Here is a 25,275-nt window from a genome sequence, read left to right on the forward strand (position 1 = left end):
TGCAGGCTGCGCCTGTGTGAGAGTGTTGTGCTTCTACCCAGAGTGCAACAGGAACTCTTTTCCAGAATGTGTCATGCTCAGCTTCTTCAGAAAGGTGTTTCTTGGTAATGCTTTTAATGAATGGCTGGATAATTTTGTACTGAAATGTTCAAGAGAGAAGTAAGTGGAAGGAAGAGGGGGGAATGGAGACTGTCTTAAAGGAAAGAAGCTGTAACAAGTAACCAGTTTTTAATATATCAGAATGTTAATAGTGGTTATTTATATTTGGCTTGTTCTTCTGAATCCTTTTATTTTCTGATTTTTGCTTAACTTACAGGTTGTGTAATAAGAAATTTAAATGGGGTCCGTTTAGAGGTAGCAGAACTGTGCTGAACCTAAAAGCACAGATTATTTGTGAACAGGGTCTTCCTGGTTTATCGGCAGGTTGGAATACAAGGGTGTCAGTGAATTGCATAATATTGCCATTTGCTCAGGTATTTGGCAGACCAGAATATTACTGATGGGTGACAGTAAGTTAGAATAAACTTTGGTCTTACTTTATATGGTGTGTTTTTTTCCCCGTTTTGTCATTTTTCTGAGGTGGTCCTATTAATTTTCACTTGATTAAATATCATCATGAACATTAACTGGCAATTATATGAGATATATTTCTTTTTTTTTTATTTTTTTTTTTACGTTTACATAGGGTAATGATGTTTATTTTATTTTTCCCCTTCCCCCCACCCCTCCCACCCCTCTTTTCCCTCTACACAGTCCTTCTTTCCTTCATTCTTACCGCTCTCCTTAGCCTAACTCTAAACCTAACCCTAAACCTAATGCTAGCCCCTCCCACCCCCCATTATATGTCCTCATCCGCTTATCAGCGAGATCATTCGTCCTTTAGTTTTTTGAGATTGGCTTATCTCACTTAGCATGATATTCTCCAATTTCGACCATTTGCCTACAAATGCCATAATTTTATCATTCTTCATTGCGGAGTAATATTCCATTGTATAAATATGCCACAGTTTCTTTATCCATTCATCAACTGAAGGGCATCTAGGTTGGTTCCACAATCTGGCTATGGTGAATTGAGCAGCAATGAACATTGATGTGGCTGTATCTCTGTAGTATGCTGATTTTAAGTCCTTTGGGTATAGGCCAAGGAGTGGGATAGCTGGGTCAAATGGTGGTTCCATTCCAAGCTTTCTGAGGAATCTCCACACTGCTTTCCAGAGTGGCTGCACTAATTTGCAACCCCACCAGCAATGTATGATCAATCAAAAGACACAGACTGGCAGATTGGATTAAAAAGAAAAATCCAACAATATGCTGCCTGCAAGAGACTCATCTCATAGAAAGAGACACCCATAGACTAAAGGTGAAAGGATGGGGAAAAACATACCATGCACACAGACACAGCAAAAAAGCTGGAGTATCCATCCTCATCTCAGATAATGTGGACTTCAAACCAAAACTAGTCAGAAGGGATAAAGAAGGACATTACATGCTGCTTAAGGGAAGCATAAATCAGCAAGACATAACAATGATAAATATCTATGCCCCGAACATTGGCTCATCCACATACGTCAAACAAATCCTTCTCAATTACAGAAATCAAATAGACCACAACACAATAATACGAGATATATTTCTTTATTTCTTTTTCCTTTAGTTGTCAATGGACCTTTACTTTATTTATTAATATGTGGGACTGAGAATCGAACCGAGTGCCTCACACATGCTAGGCAAGCACTCTGTCACTGAGCTGTAATATCAGATAGTTCTTAGAGCTCTTTCATTTTTCTGTGATCATCTGAATCCTTGTACATTCCTAACTTGACTTTGAGTGTGAAAAAAATGTTGGTTTTATATTTACAGTATAGTGATTGGGCAAAAGCATCCATTTTTCTAAAGAGAATGTATTCTTAAAAATTTTTCATGTTTATAACTAATATATGCCACAAGTAGTTGTTATGGTTTACAACAATATAAATTCACTCTCTCATTAAATCTTGAATTATCTTTCTCTAAAGAATATCTACCAAAGAAATAGATCTCACTGATCAGATGCTGATGGAATCCTGGAAAGAGTAGAGAGTTCTAGATTGTGGACCATCACTGTGTAGCTGATACAGACAAGATGGTTCTTTACCATGCAGCCTGTTCATGGCACTTTTAACCTATGAATAAAGTCACATTTTCTTAGTGTAATGTCCATTTGTACATAATTAGAAATGGCAGAACTTATGAATTAACTTTTAAAAAGTACTCAGCTATATTTTTATTTTTTGAAAAATGAAAAGGTATTTATTTAATAATCATTTCTAGTGACTACTGTGGAAAAACCAAAAACCCTATGTTTGTTTGAATATATAGGCCTGAAAAACTTGATTTAAAATATCAAGGACAATATTTTGCATCTCCATCTCATATTTTAAAAAATCACACCCTTTAAATTGCCATTACGCTGGTGGAATTAAATAAAATGCTTAGTGAAAAAGCTGTAGCATTGTTGGTAATTTCTGCCTATCTGCTTTTAGGAATTACATGTAAATCCTTCATTTATTGGTGTTAACACTTGGCTGAGAAAAATGAATTTATCTCCAGAGGGGTTTAAAGGCTTCCTTTTATAATTCCCATATAAAATGGGCTGGAGTGGATCCTTTGTGTGGATCTTACATGGTGTTCCTGTTGAGAAATGGATTTGGCAAGGCAGCAGTTAGGCCATATTTGAACCTTCATTAGTCTTGAAATAGATTCATAGAATAGTGATTTTTGTTATTTTTATTTTTATTTTACAATATTTGAAATTGTGAAGTGGCTTCTTGAGTCCTGATCTACTATTTGTGTCAAAAACTTTAATTAGGACAGCAATGGCATGGCTCAGGTTCTGGTATTTGTTTCCTGTATCTTTTTTTAGTTCAAAATGCCAGAGAAAGACCATTCCATCTGTGACACAAACAGCTTGAAACCTGTGATTTGGAAGATAGTGGTAGGTGACTCAAAAGAAGTCTAGAGTGAAATCACCAGTTGTATAAACAGATTCCAGGAGGTATTACCTTCCCAAACATTTTATATAACATACAGTTTTGATAGGGCCTGACCTCTTACAAGTAAGCTATAATCAGTGATACTAATTTTTTTAAAAATGGTAACCTTCTTATAGATGGCGTGTCTTATTTGTTTTTCCAATAACATCAGTCACTCTTTCCTTTCTACCAGAGGTATTTTTGAGATAGCAGAACTTAAACATTTTCCTTAAGCATTGAATAGCTGCCTTCCATTTTTCTTCAAGCATGTTTCATTGAAGTAGTACATTGATTTGCAGTTGGTATAACACTTTATCCATAATTGCTAGCTTGTGCTCTTTGGTCCAAATATACTCTGGCAAAATATCTGGGTGGGAAGAGAGCAGAGTTAAATTCTTTAGGTGTTAATTTTAGAGAGGTTTTGTTTGAAACATTTGCTGCAGTGGAAAAAAATAGGGGGTTTAGGGATGCTATTTAAAGCATTAGAAAACTTCATCAGAGCTGGAAAATACCTTAAGTAGTAAACAAAGTATTGAATGTCTTATAAAAAAGAAATATCTTGATTTGAGTTTTGATTTTTAAACCAATCATAATGTTAAGGTAAGATAACAAAACTCTATAATTCATTCAGCAAATATTTGTGGAGGCCTTCCTTGTGCCAAACACTGTTCAAGATACAGCGGCGAATAAAACAGACAAGACTCATGCCCTCCTGGAGCTTAAATTCCATGAGGGAGACAGGCAGTAAACATGGAAAAGAATGAACAGGTAATGTAGTAATAAATGCCATGAAGAAATCAAAGGACTGGGCATAGCATTTGGTGGTGATGCTAAGAAGCTGTTTTAGATGGGTGGCCACTATTGCACTGCGCCTCCTGATTGGCAAGGGGTAGCACAAGAGTGACCCGTTCTCTACACTTTCAACCAACAGTGGGCATTATTAACCTTTTAATAAATATTTATCAGGTAGGAGAGCAATGGCTTGATCTGTTGGCTGTTGGCATTCTTTTGCGAGTTGCCTATTACAGTGTATTTAAGATGCTTTTCATATTTATGAGGGTGCATATACTTCTTATCTCATATACCACACTGAATTTTAGTCTGTGGCTCAAATGTTTCCTCTGACACAGTGCAGGCTCCTTACAGGCTCATTTGTTTGCACTGTTTCACCAGCACCTCACCTCATTTCCAATATATGAAGGTTAAATTCCAGAAGATTTGGATTTTTGGTATTTAATTATTACTCTTTAGGATTTTTTTTTTTTTTTTTGCCATGCTCTGTTTGTATCAAACATGTTCACAGGTCATTGGATCTTAGTGTCAATCAATTCTCTTGAGTATAAGAACAAATTGAAGTATATAACAGGTTAGGTTTTAATTTAGTAGTTGCCATTCATTTAGAATTATCTGAAGTTGTAAAGGCATTGCTTATCTGTTTAGCATCATACCTTAGTTAACTTACAGGGGTGAAAATGGACACACTTACTCCCTGAGAATCCAATAATGTCTCTGAATTACAGGATATCTGCTTATTCCAAGTCTGTGATTGAGAAGATAAGAATCAATAATATTTTCTGTTTGCTGTAATCACATTGAACTTTGAACAGAGATCTAGTGTCCTACACTTACCATCATCAGAAGTGTCTAACCTGAAACTGCCTCCTGAAAACTTGTGGGATATTAGAGAATAGTGACTAGTGGGTACTGGTGAATACAGGAAACTGTTGTAAAAAGAGTTCTATTTCTCTAATTTATTGCTTTTGGGCGTTGAGAAGATATTTGTTTAAAGATGGGGGAGAGGTAGGCTTAGATGATAGTTACTCTTTCTTATATGCATTTTCTTTCTCAGCTGCCTTTGTGATTCACTTAGCTCCTATTAAGACTAATGCCAATCTGTTTCCTTTTTACATGCAAAAGTGCCCCCAGTAATAGTTTTCATTTACTCTTGACCAAAGCTGTCTTTAAGGTAAGACATTTTACTTTTATTTAGACACCATTATTAGATCATCCTGAAATTATTCTAATTACCCTAGATCTAAGTTTAGAATGAACTGTTCTGATACATCTACTTGAATTTGTTTTAAAAAATGGAGCTGGGCATGGTGACTCACACCTGTGGTCTCAGTGACTTGGGAGGCTGGGACAGGATGATCTCAGGTTCTAGGTTGGCCTCAGCAATTTAGCAAGATCCTGTCTCAAAATAAAAAATAAAAAGGACTGGGGATGTAGTTCAGTGATAAAACACCTGTGTTCAATTCCCAGTACCAAAAAATAAATAAAAACAAAAACAAAACCCAAAACCAGAAACCTGACTTTTTCCTCCTTATTTTTTTAATTTAATTTTTTTGTAGTTGTAGATGGACAGCATGCCTTTATTTTATTTGTTCATTTTTATGTGGTGCTGAAGACTGAACCCAGTGCCTCACATGTGCTAGGCAAGTGCTCTGCCATGGAGCTATAGCCCCAGCCCTTCTCCTTACTTTTAATGAGAAAATTTTAATGGCACATATACTAAGATGTGCCATTTAAGGATTGGCAAGGAAAATTACTGTTCAAGGGCCAAGTTCAACCTCTTTATTTTTTTAATAAATAAAGTTTTATTGTAACAGCCATATCTATTCATCTGCATGTCAACTGTGACTGCTTTGATACTGTAAGGATAGAGTTGAATAGGGTGTCCTGCAAAGCCTAAACTAATTACTGTCTGACCCTTCACAGAAAAACATTTGTCAACTCCTGATTTAGATATAGTAAGATTAAAAATTAGAGGAAAAAAATGTAAACTCCATGAGTTTGTATAAATTAAAAGATCACTATATTGTATCCAAAATTTCTTATAAGGTATTACCTTGTTTTATCTTGAGGGTTTGTTCAGTTCTTTTCTGAAGATCCCAGTACCAGCAGCTGCCTGAGTTTTGCTCACAGATGGCCACACCTTGGCCAATCCAACTCCAGGCCATTTTCTGCAGGCTCCCTGCCTAACAGTAGACACTTGTGTTGGGTTTGTGTCTAAATCCTCGTAGCAAGGTAAAGAGAGCTGGAGGGTAGGACCAGTTGTGTCCAGATTGGAGCAGAAGGAATAAAAATGCTGGTAGTCCCCTCAGCACACTGTAGTTATACATAATGGTAAAAGGTGACTTAAAATCAGATAGAAATATGGAAAAAGAGCTGATTCCCCCGCACCACATCCTTTTCTAAACGGTTGGTGCTTGAGAGGATAAAAATCTGGCATATACATATACTGGAATATAAATATTAACACATTTTCAACAATAGTTTGTTGATGATAATTTACGTTATTATTCTGCATTTTTCTTTATTGCAAGAGCATTTCCTGAAAGTTAGTATTAGGACCATGGAGGTCTTTGTAGGGTAGAGAGAAACTTGAATGTGTAATGGCTATTATTTTGATAAACTGAAACTATGAATTTGAATTATTTTAGATGGGGAGCAAATTTATTTTATGAAGGCTAATATTGTCTAGAAAAATATTGTCACTACTGATTTTTGGTATATTATTATTATCTACTATTTGTTTTCTGCAGTGTGTGTTAGGATGGAAATTTCATGACCTAGTAGGTAATGTAGTAAAGCCAGTAGTTCATTCTTAATATTTGCATCTTTGAGAGGTCATTGGTAATATGACACAAGTGCACAGAAAAGCTATAATAAGCCAGGACATTGAATTCTGATTATATAGCTGGCATAGAGTATCCATAAGAATAAGGAAAGAATTTATAAAATTGCCAAGATTAATTATTTTCCTTTGGTTTGAACATGTTTGAACATGTTTGGCAATAATTTAAATTCCATATTCATATTAACTTACATCAAAATTTTAAAAAGATCTTCAAATACAAAATATTAAATTATTTGATACTATTCCACTTAACTCCTAACTTAGACTATCTGTGTATCATTTCTTCTGCTTTGGAAGTGAATGTACAAAATAGGAGTTTAATATTGAAAACAGTACCAAGTATCTGCTTTGGAATAATTTGTATTTTTTAACTTACTTAGATCTGGTTTATTGGAAAAAAATATTTTTTGGTAGAAATCACTTATAATTGCTTTATAGTTCACATTAAAATTATTTGACTTGAAATGTCAGAACAAGATGCTGCTTTTCCATCTTAAATATCTGTTATCTTAACTGAGTATTTTTACTTTGTAATTTTTACATTTGATTGTTGCTGTTCATTCCATATTTTTCATGTTTTGTGTTTTGATTATTTTAATAATTTACTAAAAATCAAAGCTATCATTTCAAACTTTTGAATATGATTTGATTTATAAAGAACAATGATCTTGTTCTTATTTCACTTTCTTTTGAACTTTTTGAATATAAGGAATATTAATGGGGTAGATGTGAATGAATCAGAACAGATGGAGAGCATTCTGTGATTTCTTTCCTAACCTTTTTTTCTGACACTGAGCTTTGATATTGAGATTTCTGAAAGCTGCCCTGGCTGTTAAGAGATCTGGGCCAGTTAGTTCGCGTGAGACTGAGCAGACGTGGTGGCAGGAATAGCCTCAGTTTCCTGGCCTCCATGCTAGTTTTGCTTTTATCTGTCTTGGATCTTGTTTTGTGAAAATAGTTGAACTGGTGATTATGCCCTGCATAGAATGAGTTGATGTATTTAGAATTCTAGAAAAGTAGGAACAAACTATTTTGTATCTGATTCTTGTTGCTTTTTCATTTACAGAGTGTTTTTAGTTCTTTTTCTTTTACTGTTCAGAAAGACCTTGAGTTACCTAAAAGAGTTACTTGTTTTCTGTTTAAGCTTTTTGACTGATTTCTGTATTCAGTTATAGATAATAATGACTGTTCTTTTTGTTGTCTCCAGTCCCTTAAGATAAGGCTTATAAGCAGGAATTTGGTGCTTCTCAGTGGCAAAAAAAATTTTATTTATATTTTCAGAACTTGAGATACTGTTTTTGCTGTTATGGAGAAAAGTAGAAAGATATGATTGTTTATCTTTGGGAGTGATATCTAAAATGTTGTTCTAGATCCTTTTTAAGGGAATATAGCACAATTTTTTTGAATATTGATATTAGCTGAGCACAGTGATCAGCTAATGGATTATTTCATTTTGTGTTCACAACAACCTTAGAGAGTAGATATTATTATTATTATTACAGTTTTATGAATGAGTAAATGAGAGCTCAGCAGAGGCTGCAGCTCACAGAAGCAGCACACGCTGGAGTGAGAGGTGTGGCGGTCTGTAGATGGGTGCAGGGAACCTTGCTTGGTTTCCTCTTCTGAGCTATGTCGTCATGTTGTATGTTCTCTTGGAGATCCTGGCCCATTTCTTCATCTTTGATATTTTTATGGGTTTTTAATTTCTATCTTGTTTTATACTTCGTTGCTCCTGGTTTTGTCTGAGAAAAGTTTCTACAGAATGATTTTGAGACTTTAATATATATTCACACCAGTAACGGAAATATTCGTGAAGCAGTTATGAATATTCTCAGTATAAATAATAATGTGCAGTTATGTCACCTCTTCCCTTGTCCTTGCCATTTTACTATGGCATTTTGTCAGTAGTAAGGACAACAGTAAACTAAATGCTATGTTGTTAATCATTTTCTTGCTTATTGATGGGCTCATAGCAAAAATCCCATTCTGAGAAGGGCATTTTACAGAACTATTATTGGCTCCTTCCAATAATGGATGTTTGGATTACAGAAGAGCTGTAGAATGAGCCTCTTCACCAGCTTTGCACTTGTAACTTGGTCATTTGTATTCTTTACTTCATAGGAGGAATGGTAGATTAGATGGACATGACTAATATTTTAATGAATAAGTGTATTTTAATTAAAGGGTAGCAAATCCTCCATGTCCTTCATTTTACTCAGCATCCTGTAACCCTGAGACCTCATCACAGTGCTTTGGCCTATCTGTGGTACTTTCACCTTGAGACACGCTTAGCAAAGAAATGATCCCCCTCCCCCGCTGCCTCCCCCAGTCCCCTTTCTCCTCCTCCTATAAAATTTTAGGCATAGAGAAAAACCTTCCCTCTGGCCCAGTTAAGCGCCATAAGCACCTAATAATACTGCATCTGCTCTCAAGGTTGTAAAGGTAGTGTTTCTAAATGAGGTGACGTTTACTAAAAAGTAAATTTAATCTGCCTCCGAGGTTTTATCATTTTAAAGTTCATTTTGCCTTCCAAAAGGGTGTATTCTTTTTTGGAATTTGTGGACTGTTGCAAAGGAGAGTCCACCGTGCTCTGCAGAGCTCTTTTCCTGGTTCTTCCTACTGCCACTGCCTTTGTCTTTCTGTTCCTTCATCTTCCTCAGCTCCGTTGTTGATCTTCCTTGCTACTCTTGAGCTACTCTTCGCCACCCCAGGGACTTTAGTTCTGAGTCACTCCACGGCTGCACAGACCATGCCAGCAGTACTATTGTAGCTCGCCTTATTGATCTCCGACACTAGATTCTTCAGTGGAACTTTTCAGAATTCTGATGTTTGCTCCTTTGACCGATAACTTCATGTCCTGTCATGTTATCATTCTCTGTTCAGTCTTAGATTATTTTCACCTTTTGGTCCTTCTTTTTCCCTGCTTCTTTCCTGCAAGGAGTAAGAGGGCTCATGCCATGGTGAAAAGATCACAGGCTCTAAGATTCTTGGGCTCTGGAGTTAGGAGACATTGCAAATATCTACAATAGCTTAGCAGTCCTTTACAAATGCTTGCTATGACCTATGCACATTGCAGGGATGGAGAGATGAACGAGATCTTGTCTCTCCTCAAAATGTCCTCATGTCCTCATGAGAAAAGGAAGCCACTGGAGTAGCCAGCTCTGCATGTGCATCTGGCTGTGCAGTTCTGCCATTCTAGAGTTCTCATGTGACTTTTTGGTCCTGTGTTATATTTGTGTGTGTGTGTGTGTGTGTGAGAGAGAGAGACAGAGAGGCGGCGGGGGTGGGGATTGGTGGGGGGCGGAGATGTTGGTTTGCCTTCTTAAAACACAGTGTATCTTTCTGGTTGAGGTAATTCTCAGATTAATTGCATTTATAAATAAGCCCTTTAAATGTAACATTTAATCATATCCTTTTTTGTGAGGACACAGGCCTTAGCAGGTTAGTGACTGTGCTTATGTCACCGTTAGTGACAGAACTAGGAGAGAACCCAGATCTCTGCTTTCTTTGCCAGCATTTTTCAGTCTAAGTTGATGTTACATTTTTTCCTGATGCCAAATACTTTTGACTCAAGTGTGACTCCTATTTTCATACAAAAATCTGCAATTATTTCAGCAGTATTGCTGTAGAGTTTTGCAGTTTAAGTAATTGACTGTTAAATCAGATGCCTCCTACATGCTGAGGACTGGTTTGTGCTTTTTGGGACATACAAAAGAAGTATCTCATCTGATGTTATTTCTGCCCTTAAAGATTTTGAGAACTGAGGTGAATTTATGAAAATTTGACATAACTGAAATTTTTTTTCTTCCTTTCTCTCTCTCTTTTAAAGATTTCATGCCATCTAGCTTTCATAAAAAATAACTTTATTGACAGTAACATGTGCCTGTAGCCTACTTAGGAGGCTGAGGCAGGAGAATCACTTGAGCCAGCGCCTACCCCAATATATATTTATATATATATATATATATATATATATATATATATATATATATAAATAATCTTTTCTTTATTTGCTACTACTATTACACAAATATTTTTTGATTTTATGCCCCCCGGAGGGTGTTAATCAGTGTCTGAAAACATTTATCATTGTCACAACTGGGTCGGGGGGGAAGTGGGGGGACAGTGACTCTGATACCCAGGTGAGTAGAGGACAGACATGCTGGTGGACATTCTTCAACTCACAGATCTGCTCCCACCACAAAGACCTATCTGGCTCCAGGTGTCAGTAATGTCAAGGTTGAGAAACCAAGTGTAGTGTGAAAACTGCTCTAAACCAAACCGCTGCTGCTTTTTAGTGTTTACCATGCCTGGCACTGTTCTGTGGCAGGGGTGTGCATGTATCATTCTGCCCTTGCTTGTTTTAGGGGTCTGGGGAAGCTGAGTTGAATCCCTAGGCCAGGTAGAATAAGGAGGAACTAGCAGAGAGAGTAGAGGGAGTGGCGTGTGCAGCCAGCTGGAGGTGCCAGTTGGGGACATCTGATTGGTTTTGGCTATAGCTAGAAGTAAGGGAGAAATCTGGAAGGTGAGGGAGGAGGTAACTCATGACGATGTAGAAATTGAAGCCTGGAAACCAGAATATAGATGACTTTATATGACATTTCTAAGGCATTGGCCTTTATATAAAGACTAAAGGAAACCAAAAAGGGGTTTTAAGTAGGGTAGCTACGTGTTCAGATCTGTCTTTTGGCAGGGGGACTTTAGAGGTTTCAGGGAGAACTAGTTGGAAGGACTCAGCTAGAGAAAAGGAGTTATTAGGAGGCTGTTGTGAATATTCAGGTAAGAATTGAGCCAAGTGACAATAGGGATGGAAAAATGGTGGCGTTGGTTGGGGTACCAGGGGAAGGGGAAAACGAGGGAAGTGGTTGATCACTGACTTGGGCAAGCAGGGCGAAACAGAGCGTGGTGTGGAGCATCCTGGTTGTCTCAGAGATCTGAAGCGGCTGTGGACTCCAGGGCCCCCTTCTCTGAGGGAGGTTTGTAGGTTTGTTCAACAGTGACTGCACCAGCCTCAGGTCCAGTGTCTTTGGGAGATGTCATCCTTTCCATCAGCTCTGGGTACAGCCCCTGTGATCCAAAGGGCTATTCCAGCACATCTGCACACAGAGCAGGGGAGAGGAGAAGGTTGTGCAGTAGAAACCCTTGGCAGGAGCATGGCATGAACTCACTGAGTGGCTATCTTTACATCCTGCTGGATAAGAATAACAAGACTGCTATGGACAGGCAGCAGAGTGGACTCTAGTCAGTTTGGCTGCCTTGGTTATCTAAGAGGACCTCCTTTGTCCCTTGTTCATTGTGGCTCATCTGGGATGGTGTATACAGCTCAGTATCACCTCCTCAGAGAGCTTTTCTCTGACTTCCTGGTATACAGTAGTCATCCAGTTTGTAATTGCACTCTTTGGGGCATTGCCAGGGCATATGTTATTTGCAATCAGCTAGTTCATTTACTTGCTTTGCTTTTTTTATTCCAGTACGTAGGAATGTTAGGTCAGTGGGGTGGGTGGGGCCTTAGCTGGTATGTTCACTTTACATCCCTCTTACCCGGAATGGTGTCTTGCTCAGTATATTGAAATAAGGAGTAAGTGAGTGAGAGAGGTATAAGATGCTGAAGGATGAACAGGTTCGTTTTTGGTATAGGAGAGGAAGATGAATTCAGTTTTGGATATAAGTTTTAGGAATACAAGAATATAGGTATACCCAGGGGGGTCATCGAACATTCAGGAAGTACAGATTAAACATACAACAGGGGCTGGGGTTGTGGCTCAGTGATAGAGTGCTTGCCTAGCATGTGTGAGGCCCTGGGTTCTATCCTCAGCACCACATAAAAAATATAATAATATAGAGTTATTGGGTCCATCTACAAAAATTTTTTTTAAAAAGCATACAATAGGTATAGATATCCAGATGGCCATTGAACATGCAAATCAAAAACTCAGGGAGAAGGACAGTAAAGATTGTGAATGTTTACTGAAAACTTACAACATGCCAGTCCTGTTCTAAGCACTTTTGCTGGTCTTAGGAAAATGGAGCTGTAGATTAATGGAGACATATTGAAACTATTGAATGGTAACTCTGGAGAGAGTGCTTGAGAAAAAAAAAATAGGGACAGAATTCTGGGGAACACTGACGTGTACGATATGAGTAACAAGAAAAGCATCTCTCAGAAGCAGCCAGAGGGCAGGGCAGGGAGAAACCTGGGAGAGTATGTTATTGAGCATCCAGGGAAAAGGTCAGGGAGGGGCATTCCTGATGTCTCAGAGAGATCTCAAGTGGACTCGAGTGCCAAAGAAATGACAGTGGGAAGAGTTGTTTCAGGAAACTCGGGAAAGGAAGTAGGTTGAGGGTTTGAGAATTTGAAGTTGCCATCGGGAAAGGGCCAGTAGAGAGGGAGAGTTTTAGAATGCAGTGAAGGGAGGAAATTGTTACTGCAGGGTTTCTGGGGGGGCAGGGATCACGGCAACGGGAGCATTTGGTGGAGGGATGTTTTCAGCCTTATCTGTTAGTTGTCCTCCCCGCACCTGCAGAAACTTCTGATTTTCTTGTTCTGTGATTCTCCCAGTGAAACAAGAAGCAGGAGGACCTTGCTGGCTGCCCTGCGGCTGCCCTGGTTCATCTGGTGGCTGGTGACGGGTCAGGAGCTGGTGGCCTTGACTCAGCACCTTCAGTGGAGTTCTGCTGGGAAGCCTTTTCCTGAACTTCCTTCACCAGCATCAGCTGGTAGTTTTGTATTTTTCCAGGTTGCTGTGGCTCCCATGGTTGTGTTTTCACTCAGTTCTTCTCAGTCTTGAGTTCTGGTTGTATGAAAGTCACCTCTCACAAGTAGCCAGGTTGCTAGTAGTTGAAATAGTTCAACAATATTCACAATTGTGCATTAATGAGGAAAACCTAAATCACATATGCATCTTATTAATTTAAAAAGTTGGGTGTCTGAATGGTAAAGTAAAGCTACCATTTTTTGCAGTGTGCTGTCCAAATATAAAAGTGTACCTTAGTTTCTTAACATGTGAATTCTAAAATTTTCACTTCGGTGGAGAGTGTCTGAATTTGTGTATTGTTTTTAACATGCCCATAAATAATGAACCAGGTAATGTAGACTAAAATTAAGCATTTTTCTATTTGTTGCTTTTCAAAGGAAATACAGTTGATGAAAGAATTTTTTAAAAAAATGAACTGACTTGTTTATTTGAAAGTAGCTTCTTAAATTTTTATTGCAGACTAGAAAGACTAAGATATTATTTCTTTGGATAATTTGTTTTAAAAAGTGTAAACAAATTATATAATAGCATGTAGAAAATCTATAAAATAGTTATCTATATTTTTGTTTTGTTTTGTGTTGAATAAAACTAGCCCTTTTCATTGAAAGTGAAGAGTGGTCAAAGTATTTTGATCAGACGTTTGATTCTTGTTAAAACAAAACTGGTGTGCAGATTCAGATCTGAGAAAGACTGGGTCGAGGAGAAGGATGGTCAAGGAAGAGAAGGGAAGTACGTGAGCTCTCACAAGTTGGGCAAGTGTGCTCCACAGATTTCCAGCAATGCTTCTGAGTCTTGTGACTGATACAGGGGCACAGCAAGGACTCAGTCTTTTGGCATTTCTTAGCTTTTTGTTGTCAGGACTTATTTAAACTCTTAAAACTTATTGAGGACCCTAGAAAGCTTAACTTATATATGTTATATTTACCAATACTTACTGTATTAGAAATTATAACTGAAAACATTTAAAGAATATTAAGGATACCAACAATATATAATTCTTATATAAATAACATTTTAATTAAGATGACTATTTTTTAAACAAATTAGTGAGAAAAATGTCATTGCTGTGCATTTTTGTGAATCTTATTAATATCTGGCTTAATGGAAGGCAGCTAGATTCTCAAATCTGCTTCTGCATTCAATCTGTCATTTGGATATTTCACTTTAAATCATGAGAGATTAAGAGTGAAAAATATCGGGCTGGGGATATAACTCAGTTGGTAGAGTGCTTGCCTTGCAAGCACAACGCCCTGGGTTCAAATCCCCAGCACTGCAAAACAACAACAACAACAACAAAAAAAAAAAAACATAAAAGAGTGAAAAATATCAATTTTATCTTGGTAGTATTAAGAGAATAATTTTGAGTTCATGAACTCTTGAGAGGATTTCAGGGGCCTCCCGGGGTGTCCCTGGACCACACTTGGGGAACCACTGGACTACACTATATATTTGTTAAGTGTAGAGAAACTGCCATGGTTTCCTTTCTTCTACTCCTTGGGGCGTGTTGAAATATTCTTTATGTTGACTCCTTAAATGTGTTTACTGGTTCAACTTCCCCTTATAAAATTCCAGGGAAAGGAGCCATCCGGTGAATCAGGCCGTAACTTCCTTTCACGGTGCCTTTCCCCTCAATTAGTCATGCCGCAAGAATCCATCTAATGCCTTTGACTCAGCTGCCATGGAGGTGCCACTGGACTCTTTTCACTGAGCCTTTTGACATTGTAGACTGGTTACAAATCAAGATAAGTAGTTAAGGAAAAAATATTCCCTTTTCAGTACAGTGAATTCTAGGAAGTCTTGGCAGTTGCTGGGAGAAAGAAGCTAGAATTGTTTCCTAGAGACGGAATGGAAAGTCTGCAGAAGTTTTCTGGGGCCCAGCTGGCAAATGGGATCTCCTCTGCTCCCCAGGAAGCATGTGCCATCTTCTAATTCACATTTTCTTCATGAAGGCAATGACAGGTGCCTACAGAGTGAGTGGGAAGCAATAATCAGCTCTCCAAAGTAACAGCATTTTCATTTGCCAAATGTTAGGTTAATGTTCTCCAAACTGATGGTGGAAATATACAAACTTAGGATGAAAATATACATACTCTTAATACTAAGTTTTCAGACTTTTGATAAACTGTAGCTAAACAATATCAAAAGGTATCTTAAAATTATATGGCAAATTGTGTATCAAGCAAACATGACAATGTTTACATTGGAACAAATTTATCAGCTACTGTCAGGAAAAATCTTCATAATATAGTAGCATAAAAACTGTTGCTTCTGTGTTTGACTTGCAAAGGAATGGAAGCAAAAACATTTTAAAGAGCATGATTTTGTCTGCTTTATCTGAATGAGTAGTGGCATTTTCTAACTGCTTGCCTCTTGGGCACATAAATCATCATGGTACACTTTTACTAATAGTCTTTGAACTTCTTTCTCTGTCCTTTTCTTCTGGGCCTTATATTGCCGCCTTTAGCGCTTCAGCATGGAAGGGATCTCAAATGTCATTCAGAATGGCCTCCGCCACACCTTTGGAAATTCAGGTGGAGAGAAACAGGTGCTCGGTTATCCTTATTTTCCTCATTCTCTGCTTTTTCATTTTCTGTGTAAGGGAAGATCATGAAAACTGGCAGTTTTACTAATTTACTAAGATCATTGATTAAAAGAGAGAAATGAAAGTTCATTATAGGTACAGTCTTGATAATGAACAGAATTTCCCCGGAGGGAAAAAACTCTTTTCCAAATTGAACAATAGACCCAGTGCATTCTGGAGACATTTCTCACTTCTGCCTCTAAACAAATAGATATTAACATACTGACATAATGAATTGCATGTGTAGAAAACCCTGACTGTGAACATAACTAAACTAGAAAATGCTGCACTAATTCTAAAAATCTAAGAAACAGATTCTTATTTTGGTGGGGAAGAGAGCCAGATGTTGGTATCTTTGAAGCTAGAGTTTTAGGGAAAAAAAAAAGTGTAGAAAGCATATTTTACCTCCTTTAAGTAAAATTTATGTGTTTTTAAAGTGATACATAGTCAGCCAACTCACTTATCTGTCCAGTGAGACATTCGGCATCATTTATACAAATGATGATATGACTATGCAGTCAAATATGTAGCGATTTGCTTTTTATTTGCATTACATTTGATTGAAAGGACCATCACAAACATGAGAATCAATCTGTATTAATGAGTGTGATTAAAATTACCTTTCACCATTTGAAGTTTTCACTTGCAAACAGGAAACTTTTTAAAGTTAGCTCTTGAGCAAAGGTTAAGAAGGCGTAATATGTTTGTAGGCAGTTTTTCCAAAGAACCAAATGCCTAGAGTTTTCACCAAAGGTTCCTGTATGTTACTCAGATGTCAACTAATCTACATTAAAGAGGGCAGGTTCACACTGACGTTTTCAGCTCATAAAGAAAAGAAGCAGTTGAATTTTTGTTTTTATTCTGATGACTCTCATTTCTCTAAGCCCACAAAATGGAAAAGTAACTTCCAAACTGACCAGATGTGTGGGAGTGGAGCAGAGAGGCCTGAAAGCATAGCCAGCTAGCTTACAACCAAAGCACAAGTTCCCCATGCTTCTCCAAGGTGCTTGACACATGTGAAGCCCCAGGAGGGCACATTTCTGGCCTTTCGTGTTCTTTACAAAGATACATATTTGCTTATTAATTGGGTCTCACTTTGGAGAGGTTGTTCAAGAAGGTGGAAGACCTTAATGATTGAACAATTCATTTTTAGTACTTTTCTGGACCTTGGAGCTACATACACACACACACACACTTGGTGGTATGGTCAGAATAGGAGAGTCTGGACAGTCATTTTCAGATGATGCTCTCATGGGGTATAGTTTTAGAATATAACTTGATACTTGTAAATTTTTACAGGTAGTAATCTAGGCACTTTGTCTCAATTTCAGACATTAATTTTTATTATTAATTTTCTCCCATAGATCATTCTCTCCTTCCACTTTTCTCATACCTTTAATATCTAAAAATATTTATAATCACTTACACAATAATTTAGTAGTAATATGCTTCAGAAATTATTTGGGTCTTTGTTAGCTTCTGGAAGAAGCTGGTTGTTTTTTAAAAATTGACATGTTATTCATGTTAACCATTTTGTTCAACCAGAATAAGAATGGTCAGAAAGAGAATTATTGGGCTGTTGAAAATTATTTTTCTGTGCAGAGTTGTTAAAACTATGGTTTCATTTAATTACTGTTTTAAAATGTGTTGGAAAACATGCAGGAGGAATGTTAGATAATACTTCATTTTAAAAATTAACACACTGAGCAAATCATCCTCAGACCTAGTCCTATGAAATTTTCAATAACTGAAATGCAAAAAAAAAAAAAAGGTTATTTTTGTTAACACAAGGCTTGTAGGAAGCAGATAGAGGTGGGCAAATAAATGAACTCCAGCTGAAAGATACCTGTGGTTTTGTTACCACAGGAGCTTATGTTTTGTGTTGCAAAATAGACTTTCTGTTAACTGTCATTTTTTTTGCAGGTAAGTTAATTTAGATTTAAATGATTTTTTTTTCTTTTTTGACTTGGCAGTATTTGACAACAGTCATTCCCTATGAGAAAAACAACGGACCACCATCTGTTGAAGATCTTCAGATATTAACAAAAAGTGAGCAAAAACAAAACTGTTAACTGATTTACTTTTGCTGATTCTTAAAGCTTTGCTTTTAGTTGCTTGGTTTTGTTGTTGTTGTTGTGTCAGCATAAGATAATAAATGATGGATGTCATTATTTATTGTTATGCAAATGAATCCAAAAGCAGCAGTAACCTCAAACACAACACCAATGCTAGTGTCCATTTGTAATTTTTTTTGTTTTTCTTACTTGAAATGTGTGTGAGCTAAATTTTGGGGTGAAAAATGTAACTTGAATCTCCATCACCTCTTCTATAAGAATATAAACATTAATCTGGATCTTTTGTAACTGTCAGAAACTGAATAGTAGAGATTTACAGTAAACATTCTCCTTTCTTGTGAGTGTAGAACCCAATGTGGTAGTTATAATTTAACATAAATTGATAGTGATGTTTTCATGATGTGCATTCACGCAGCAAACATTTGGTAAAGATCTGCTTTGCATAAGGCCATTTTCTTAGCATTTGGGATACTTTAGTGAAAAAAGCAAGCAAAGATATTCTACCTTCGAGGGACTGGCATTTTAAAATAACTTGTAATACTTAAATACATATTAAGTATATCTTATGATACTCCTTTATACAGCCATAAAGGAGCCAGGAATTCTGTTACTATCCTGTTATTTTCAGGGATATCTGGCAGTCACTTACATTCTCACTGAAAAAGTAACAGAAAAATATTTCCTCCACTTACTTACCTCATGATATGGAAATTATGTGTGGTTTGGGGTAAGTCACAATTAATTGGTCCTATTGTGTTTGCCCTTAAAATGAAACAATTAAATTTACTAATCAATTAGGTTCTTTCTGATAGCATATATTTATGAAAATTGCTAATTAGGAAGAAGCCAAATTAAAGAGCATGACATGGGTAGATATTAATGAAGATATTTATTTTGGAAATTCAGGACATGGAGGCATGGGCAAGAAAAGCATAAAGGAAGAGAGGGTATGGTACCCTATTTACTATCTGCTTGCCTGAATAAAACCTGAAGATTTTATTCTTTCCTTCGGTGAACAATACTTAAAAAAAATTTCATATTTAGATATGGGTAAATCAAGCAATGCTAGCCAATCCAGGATAAGAACAAAGGGATTAACTGGGTGGCTAGGCCTATAATTTTCAGGAAGAGCTTGCAAATTTATGAGTGTCTGAGATCACACAGGGGATGGTTAATTAAAGGGTCAGGTCTCTTGATTCATAGGCAACTCTACATTTAATGATGCTGGCTGTTGGTATGTGATTTTATATAGAAATTAAAAAAATTCTAAAACACAATTACAAGTAGAAATGCTGAACATGAAATCCCCCCCAAAAAGGGAACATGGATACTGCTGACAAGCCAGGAATTACTGAGTGGCCCCAGCTTCTCAGATCAGGGAATCAGCCAAGTCATTGCAGATCTATCATCAGAATGTCCTGAGGCTAATTGACATTTTCATAGATTGACAGTTCAGAGTCTTAGGACATCTGTGGGTGAGAGAATGAAGGCCAATGTGAGACAGTTATGGTGACACTATTGTGAAGACAACAGATGGAAGGATGACCTTCACTTTGAAAGTGAAAAAAAAAATGGTTATCTCATAATAACTTTGGGGAGGACCAAAGCCTCTGCTGTCACCACCTGTAGATGTTAGTCAAAAGGAAATCTCTGGGGGCACTCACAGCATTTATGGATATGTAACCTTCCTCACAAAAGCTGTTAGAAGGGGATCACAGGTGCAGGAAGAACAGCAAGAGAATCACAGTAGTATCAGTGGTGTTCATTGTGGTTAATACATGGTATTATATATCCTTTATATCTACATGAGTAATTAATCCTCATACGAGCCTTTGAGATCCATCTAATTATTCTCAACTTATGGATGAGGAACTTGGTGGATAGAATGGTTAAGAAACTTGCTCAGAGTCACATAATTAAGGAAGTGGGGCCAGAAAGACTGACTTGACAGGTAAACTATGTTGTCTTGTCGTAGAACTACAAAAAAAGTGTGAGGTATTTTTACCAGGATGGTCTGGAGGAAGTCTGAAGTGCCAGTCACTACTAAAGTATAATATTTGTGAGTTTTAGCTCTACCTGGATTCTCTAATTTAAAAAACAAAAAAGTGAGTGACTATTTTTTCTGTTTTGGTCTTTACTGAGAAGATGTAAGTATCGGGCTGGGGACATTGCTTAGTGTTGTAGAGTGCTTGTCTGGCATGCAGGAGGCACTGAGTTTGATGCTCAGCACTAGGGAGAAGAAAGCCAAAGGTTCCTTTTGGAATGAGGCTGATTCCCCTAGGTTTCTTTTCACCAGAGAAGGAATAGATAGCTTGGCAGATGGTGGGTGCTGCTTCTTGGAAATCTGTTCTTTTCATCTTTTTTTCCTAGCACAAAAGCTATCTTTTATGAAAAATTTTTTAATAATGAATATTCAGTCATCACTTGGACAAATAAATCACAATGGAAAATAGGTTTTTATCCATTCTTATTGGGTACATAATATCCGTACATGTATACAACATAGCCATATAATTTGGCTACTATCATTCCCTGGTATTTCTACTTTCTCCCCCCTCCCTTTACTTGGTCCCTTCCTTCTAGTCTACTGAGCTCCTTTCGATTTTCATGAGATTCCTCCTGAGCCATCTTTTCCTTTTTCCTCTTTAGCTTCCACATTTGAGAGACTTCTGAGTTTGCATAACATTGCTTAACATGATGTTCCAAAGTTTCATCCATTTTCCTGCAGATGACATAATTTCATTCTTCTTTATGGCTAAACTTCATTGTATACCAGACCTTAAATTATACTACAGAGCTATAGTAACAAAAACAGTGTGGTATTGGCACCAAAACAGACTTGAAGACCAGTGGAACAGAATAGAAGACACAGAGATAAACCCACATAATTACAGTTATCTCATACTAGACAAAGGTACTGTAAACATACATTGGAGAAAAGATAGACTCTTCAACAAATGGTGCTGGGAAAATTGGAAATCCACATATAGCAGAAAGAAATTGAACCCCTCTCACCCTGTACAAAATTCAACTCGAAGTGGACCAAGAACCTAGGCATTAAACTAGAGACTCTGCCTATGAGAAGAAAATGTAGGCTCAAATTTCCATCAAGTTGGCTTAGGAACCAAATACCTCAGCAAGACTCTTAAAGCACAAGAAGTAAAATCAAGAATCAATAAATGCGATGGACTCAAACAAAAAAGCTTCTTCACAGCAAAGGAAACAATCCAGAATGTGAAAAGAGAGCCTATAGAATGGGAGAAAATCTTTGCCACTTGCACCTCGGGTAGAGTATTCATCTCCAGGATATATAAAGAACTCAAAAAACTTAACACCAAAAGAACAAATAACTCAATCTATAACTGGGCAAAGAAACTGAACAGGCACTTTAAAGAAGAAATATGAATGATCAACAAATAGATGAAAAAATGTTCAACATCTCTAAGAGTTAGAGAAATGCAAATTAAAACTACATTGAGATTTCATCTCATTCTAGTCAAAAGGGCAATTATCAAGAATACAAGTAACAATAAATATTGGCAAGGATGTGGGGAAAAAGGTACACTCATACATTGCTGGTGGGACTGCAAATTGGTGCAGCCACTCTGGAAACCAGCGTGGAGATTCCTTAGAAAACTTGGAATGGAACAACCATTTGATCCAGTTACCCTACCTCTTAAAATCAGCATATGACAGTGACACAGCCACATCAATGTTTATAGTAGTTCAATTCACAATAGTTAAGCTATAGAACCAACCCAGGTGCCCTTCAACAGACGAATGGATAAAGAAAATGCCATATATATACAATGGAATATTACTCAGACTTAAAGAAGCATAAAATTATGGCATAGACTATCATGCTAACTAAAATAAGCCTATCTCAAAAAACTAAAGGTCAAATGTTCTTTCTGATATGTGGATGCTAACACACAACAAGGGGGTGGGGAGGGAAGAATAGCAGTTCAGTAGATTAGACAAAGGGGAATGAAGGGAAGGGAGGGGAGATGGAAATAGGAAAGAAAGTAGAATGAATTGGACATAACTTTCCTATGTTCATATATGAATACATTACCAGTAAAACTCCACATCATGTGCAACCACAAGATTGGAATATGAATTAGAATAAGTTATACTCCATATATGTGTAATATGTCAAAATATACTCTACTGTCATGCATATATAAGAAGAAAAAATTTTAAAAAGTGAAAAAAAAACCCCTCTATTGTGTATATACCATATCTTATCCATTGATGAGTACCTAGGCTGGTTCCATAGTTTGGCTATTGCAAATTGTGCTACTATAAATATGGCTATGCCTGTATTGCTGTAGTATGATGGTTTTAATTCTTTGGATAAATATCAAGAAGTGTATAGGTGGATCAAATGGGGGTTCCATTCCTAGTCTTTGGAGGAACCTCCATACTGATCTCCATAGTGATTGTACTAATTTACAATCCCATCGTATGAAAGTGCTCCTTTTCCTTCACTTCCTCTCCAGCATTTCTTTTTTTTCTTTTCTTCTTTTCTTTTTTTTTTTTTTTGTTAGCATTTCTTATTGTTTGTATTCTTGATGGCTGCCATTCTAACTGGAGTAAGTGAAGTCTCAGTGTAGTTTTGATTTAATTTCCCTAATTGCTAACAATGTTGAACATTTTTTCACATATTTGTTGGTTATTTGTACTTCTTTGGACAAGTATCTGTTCAGTTCATTTGCCCATTTATTAATTGGATTATTTGGGTTTTTTCAGTAGTAAGTTTTTAGAGTTATTTATATATTCTGGATATTAATCCTGTCGGAAAAGTAGTGTTATGGTTTAGATGTGAAGTGTTCCCCAAAAGTTCATGTGTGAGGCCGTGTAAAAGAGTTTAGAGGTGAAATGATTGGATTATAATCAGTGCATTGATCCACTGATAGGGATTAACTGAACGGTAACTGTAAGCAGGTTGGGTGTGACGGAAGAGGTGGATTATTGGGGTGTGCCTTTCAAGTATATATTTTGTCTGTTATGTGGAGAGTCTTTCTCTGCTTCCTGGTATCATATTCCCAGCTGCTTTCCTCTGTCACACCCTTCCACCATGATGTTCTGCCTCACCTTGAGCCTCCAGGAATGGAGCCAGCTATCAATGAACTGAAACTATGAGCCCCAAATAAAGTTTTCCTCTAGTTCTTGTCAGCTCTTTTTTTTGGTCACAGCAGTGAAAAAGCTGACTAAAACAAGTAGCTACCAATGATTTTCTACCATTCTCTCTTCACATTCTTAATTGTTTCCTTTGCTGTGCAGAATCTTGTTAATTTGATGTCATCCCATCAGCATTATCTCCTGAGCTTTAGAGGCCCTATGGAGAAAGTTGTTTCCTGTGTTTATATGTTGGAATGTTGACCCTACATTTTCTTTTAAGAGTTGGTATAGTTTCTTGTCTAATCCCTAGGTCTTTGATCCATTTTGAGTTGACTTTTGTACAGGGTGAGAGAGGATAGTATCATTCTTCTACATATGGATAACCAGTTTTCCCACCTATTTGTTAGAAAGGTTGTTTTTTCTCAATATGTTTTTGGCACCTCTGTCAAAGGTCAGATGAGTGTATCTGTGTGCGTTTGTCTCTTTGTGTTCTATTCTGTACCATTGGTCTGTGTCTCTCTCTTTATGTCAGTACCATGCAGCTTTTGTTTCTGTAGCTGTACAGGATAATTTGAAGTCAATGCTGCATTACCTCCAGCATTGTGATTTATTTTTTTCCATAAAATTCCTTTGGCTCTTTGGGTATTTTATTTTTCTAAATGAATTTTAGGACTGATTTTCTAGTTCTCTGAATAACATCATTGGTATTTTGATGGGGATTTCAATGAATCTGTATATTGCACTTGGTAGTATGGCCATTTTAACAGTATTAATTCTGCCTATCCATGAACATGGGAGGTCTTTTCATCTTCTTGTGTCTTCAGTTTCTTTCTTCAGTGTTCTGTACTATTCATTGTAGACTCTTTTACTTCTTTGGTTAGATTTGTGTGTGTGTGTGTGTGTGTGTGTGTATACGTGCACATGCATGTATATTTGAGGCTTTTGTGAAGGGATTGGTTTCTTGATTTCTTTCTTTTTTTTTTTTTTTTTACTGTTTTTCTTCTTTTTTTAATTGTAAACAAATGGGATACATGTTGCTTCTCTTTGTACATGGCGTAAAGGCATACCATTTGTGTAATCATAAATTTACATAGGGTAATGTTGTTTGATTCATTCTGTTATTTTTTCCCATCCCCCCCACCCCTCCCACCCCTCTTTTCCCTCTATACAGTCCTTCCTTCCTCCATTCTTGCCCCCCTTCCTAACTCTAACTCTAACCCTAACACTTTTCCAGATTTGTTGTTGGTGTATAGGAAAGCTATTGATTTTTGTATGTTGATTTTGTATCCTGTTACTTTGCTGAATTTGTTTATTAGCTCTAATCATGTTCTGGTGGAGCTTTTTGGATCTTCTAAGTATAAGATCACATCATGTGCAAACAGCAATAATTTGACTTCTTCCTTTCCTATTTTTAGCTCTTTTATTTCCTTCTTTTGTCTAATTGTCCTGGCTAGAATTTCTAGTACTATATTGAATAAGAATTGTGAGAGTAGACATTCTTGTCTTGTTCTGGATTCTAAAGGCTATGCTTTCAGTTTTCCCTAAAATGTTGGCTCTGAGTTTGCCTTTATGATGTAGAGGTTCCCTCCATCCTGGTTTTTTCAGTGTTTTTATCATATATGGGTGCTGTATTTTATCAAAATTCTCTGCATTTATTGAGATAACTATGTGATTTTTATTCTTCTATTTATGTGATGAATTACATTTGCATATGTTAAACCATCCTTGCATCCCTGGGATAAAACCACCTTGGTCATGATGTATAATCTTGACCATATTCAGTGTTGTTGAATTATTAGCAAATCATATTCAACAACATTATTAAGGATTTTTGCAGGTAAGTTCATCAGGGATATTGGTGTGTAGTTTTCTTTCCTTGATGTGTCTTTATCTTGTTTTGGTATGAGTGATTTGGAATGATTTGGAAGTGTTGTATGTGTTTTGGTAGGTTGTATATTTCTGAATACATTTTTTCTAAGTCTTCAAATTTTTTGAATTTCAAAACAGTCCCTAAAGGATCCTCTGGACTTCTGTGATGTTTATGGTGATTTCTCCATTTTTACTTCTAATTTTATTATTATGGATCATC

General features: G+C 36.9%; 1 protein-coding gene across 5 annotated transcripts in view; it reads left to right on the top strand.

The window, feature by feature from the left end:
• The window catches only part of Fez2 (fasciculation and elongation protein zeta 2), a 49,491-nt gene that overhangs the window by 15,896 nt on the left and 8,320 nt on the right, over window positions 1–25,275 (top strand). For 2 of the 5 annotated variants that reach the window (XM_047523149.1, XM_047523148.1), the window contains exons 6-7: window positions 15,871–15,951; window positions 17,961–18,036. The exons of 2 other annotated variants lie outside the window; for them this stretch is intronic. In XM_047523149.1, coding sequence (XP_047379105.1) covers window positions 15,871–15,951; window positions 17,961–18,036 — 157 coding nt within the window. The remainder of the gene's footprint in view (window positions 1–15,870; window positions 15,952–17,960; window positions 18,037–25,275) is intronic. One more of the 5 variants, XM_047523150.1, reaches the window with a different exon arrangement.

This window comes from Sciurus carolinensis, chromosome 13, assembly GCF_902686445.1.
Source record: "Sciurus carolinensis chromosome 13, mSciCar1.2, whole genome shotgun sequence".
NCBI lineage: Eukaryota > Metazoa > Chordata > Mammalia > Rodentia > Sciuridae > Sciurus > Sciurus carolinensis.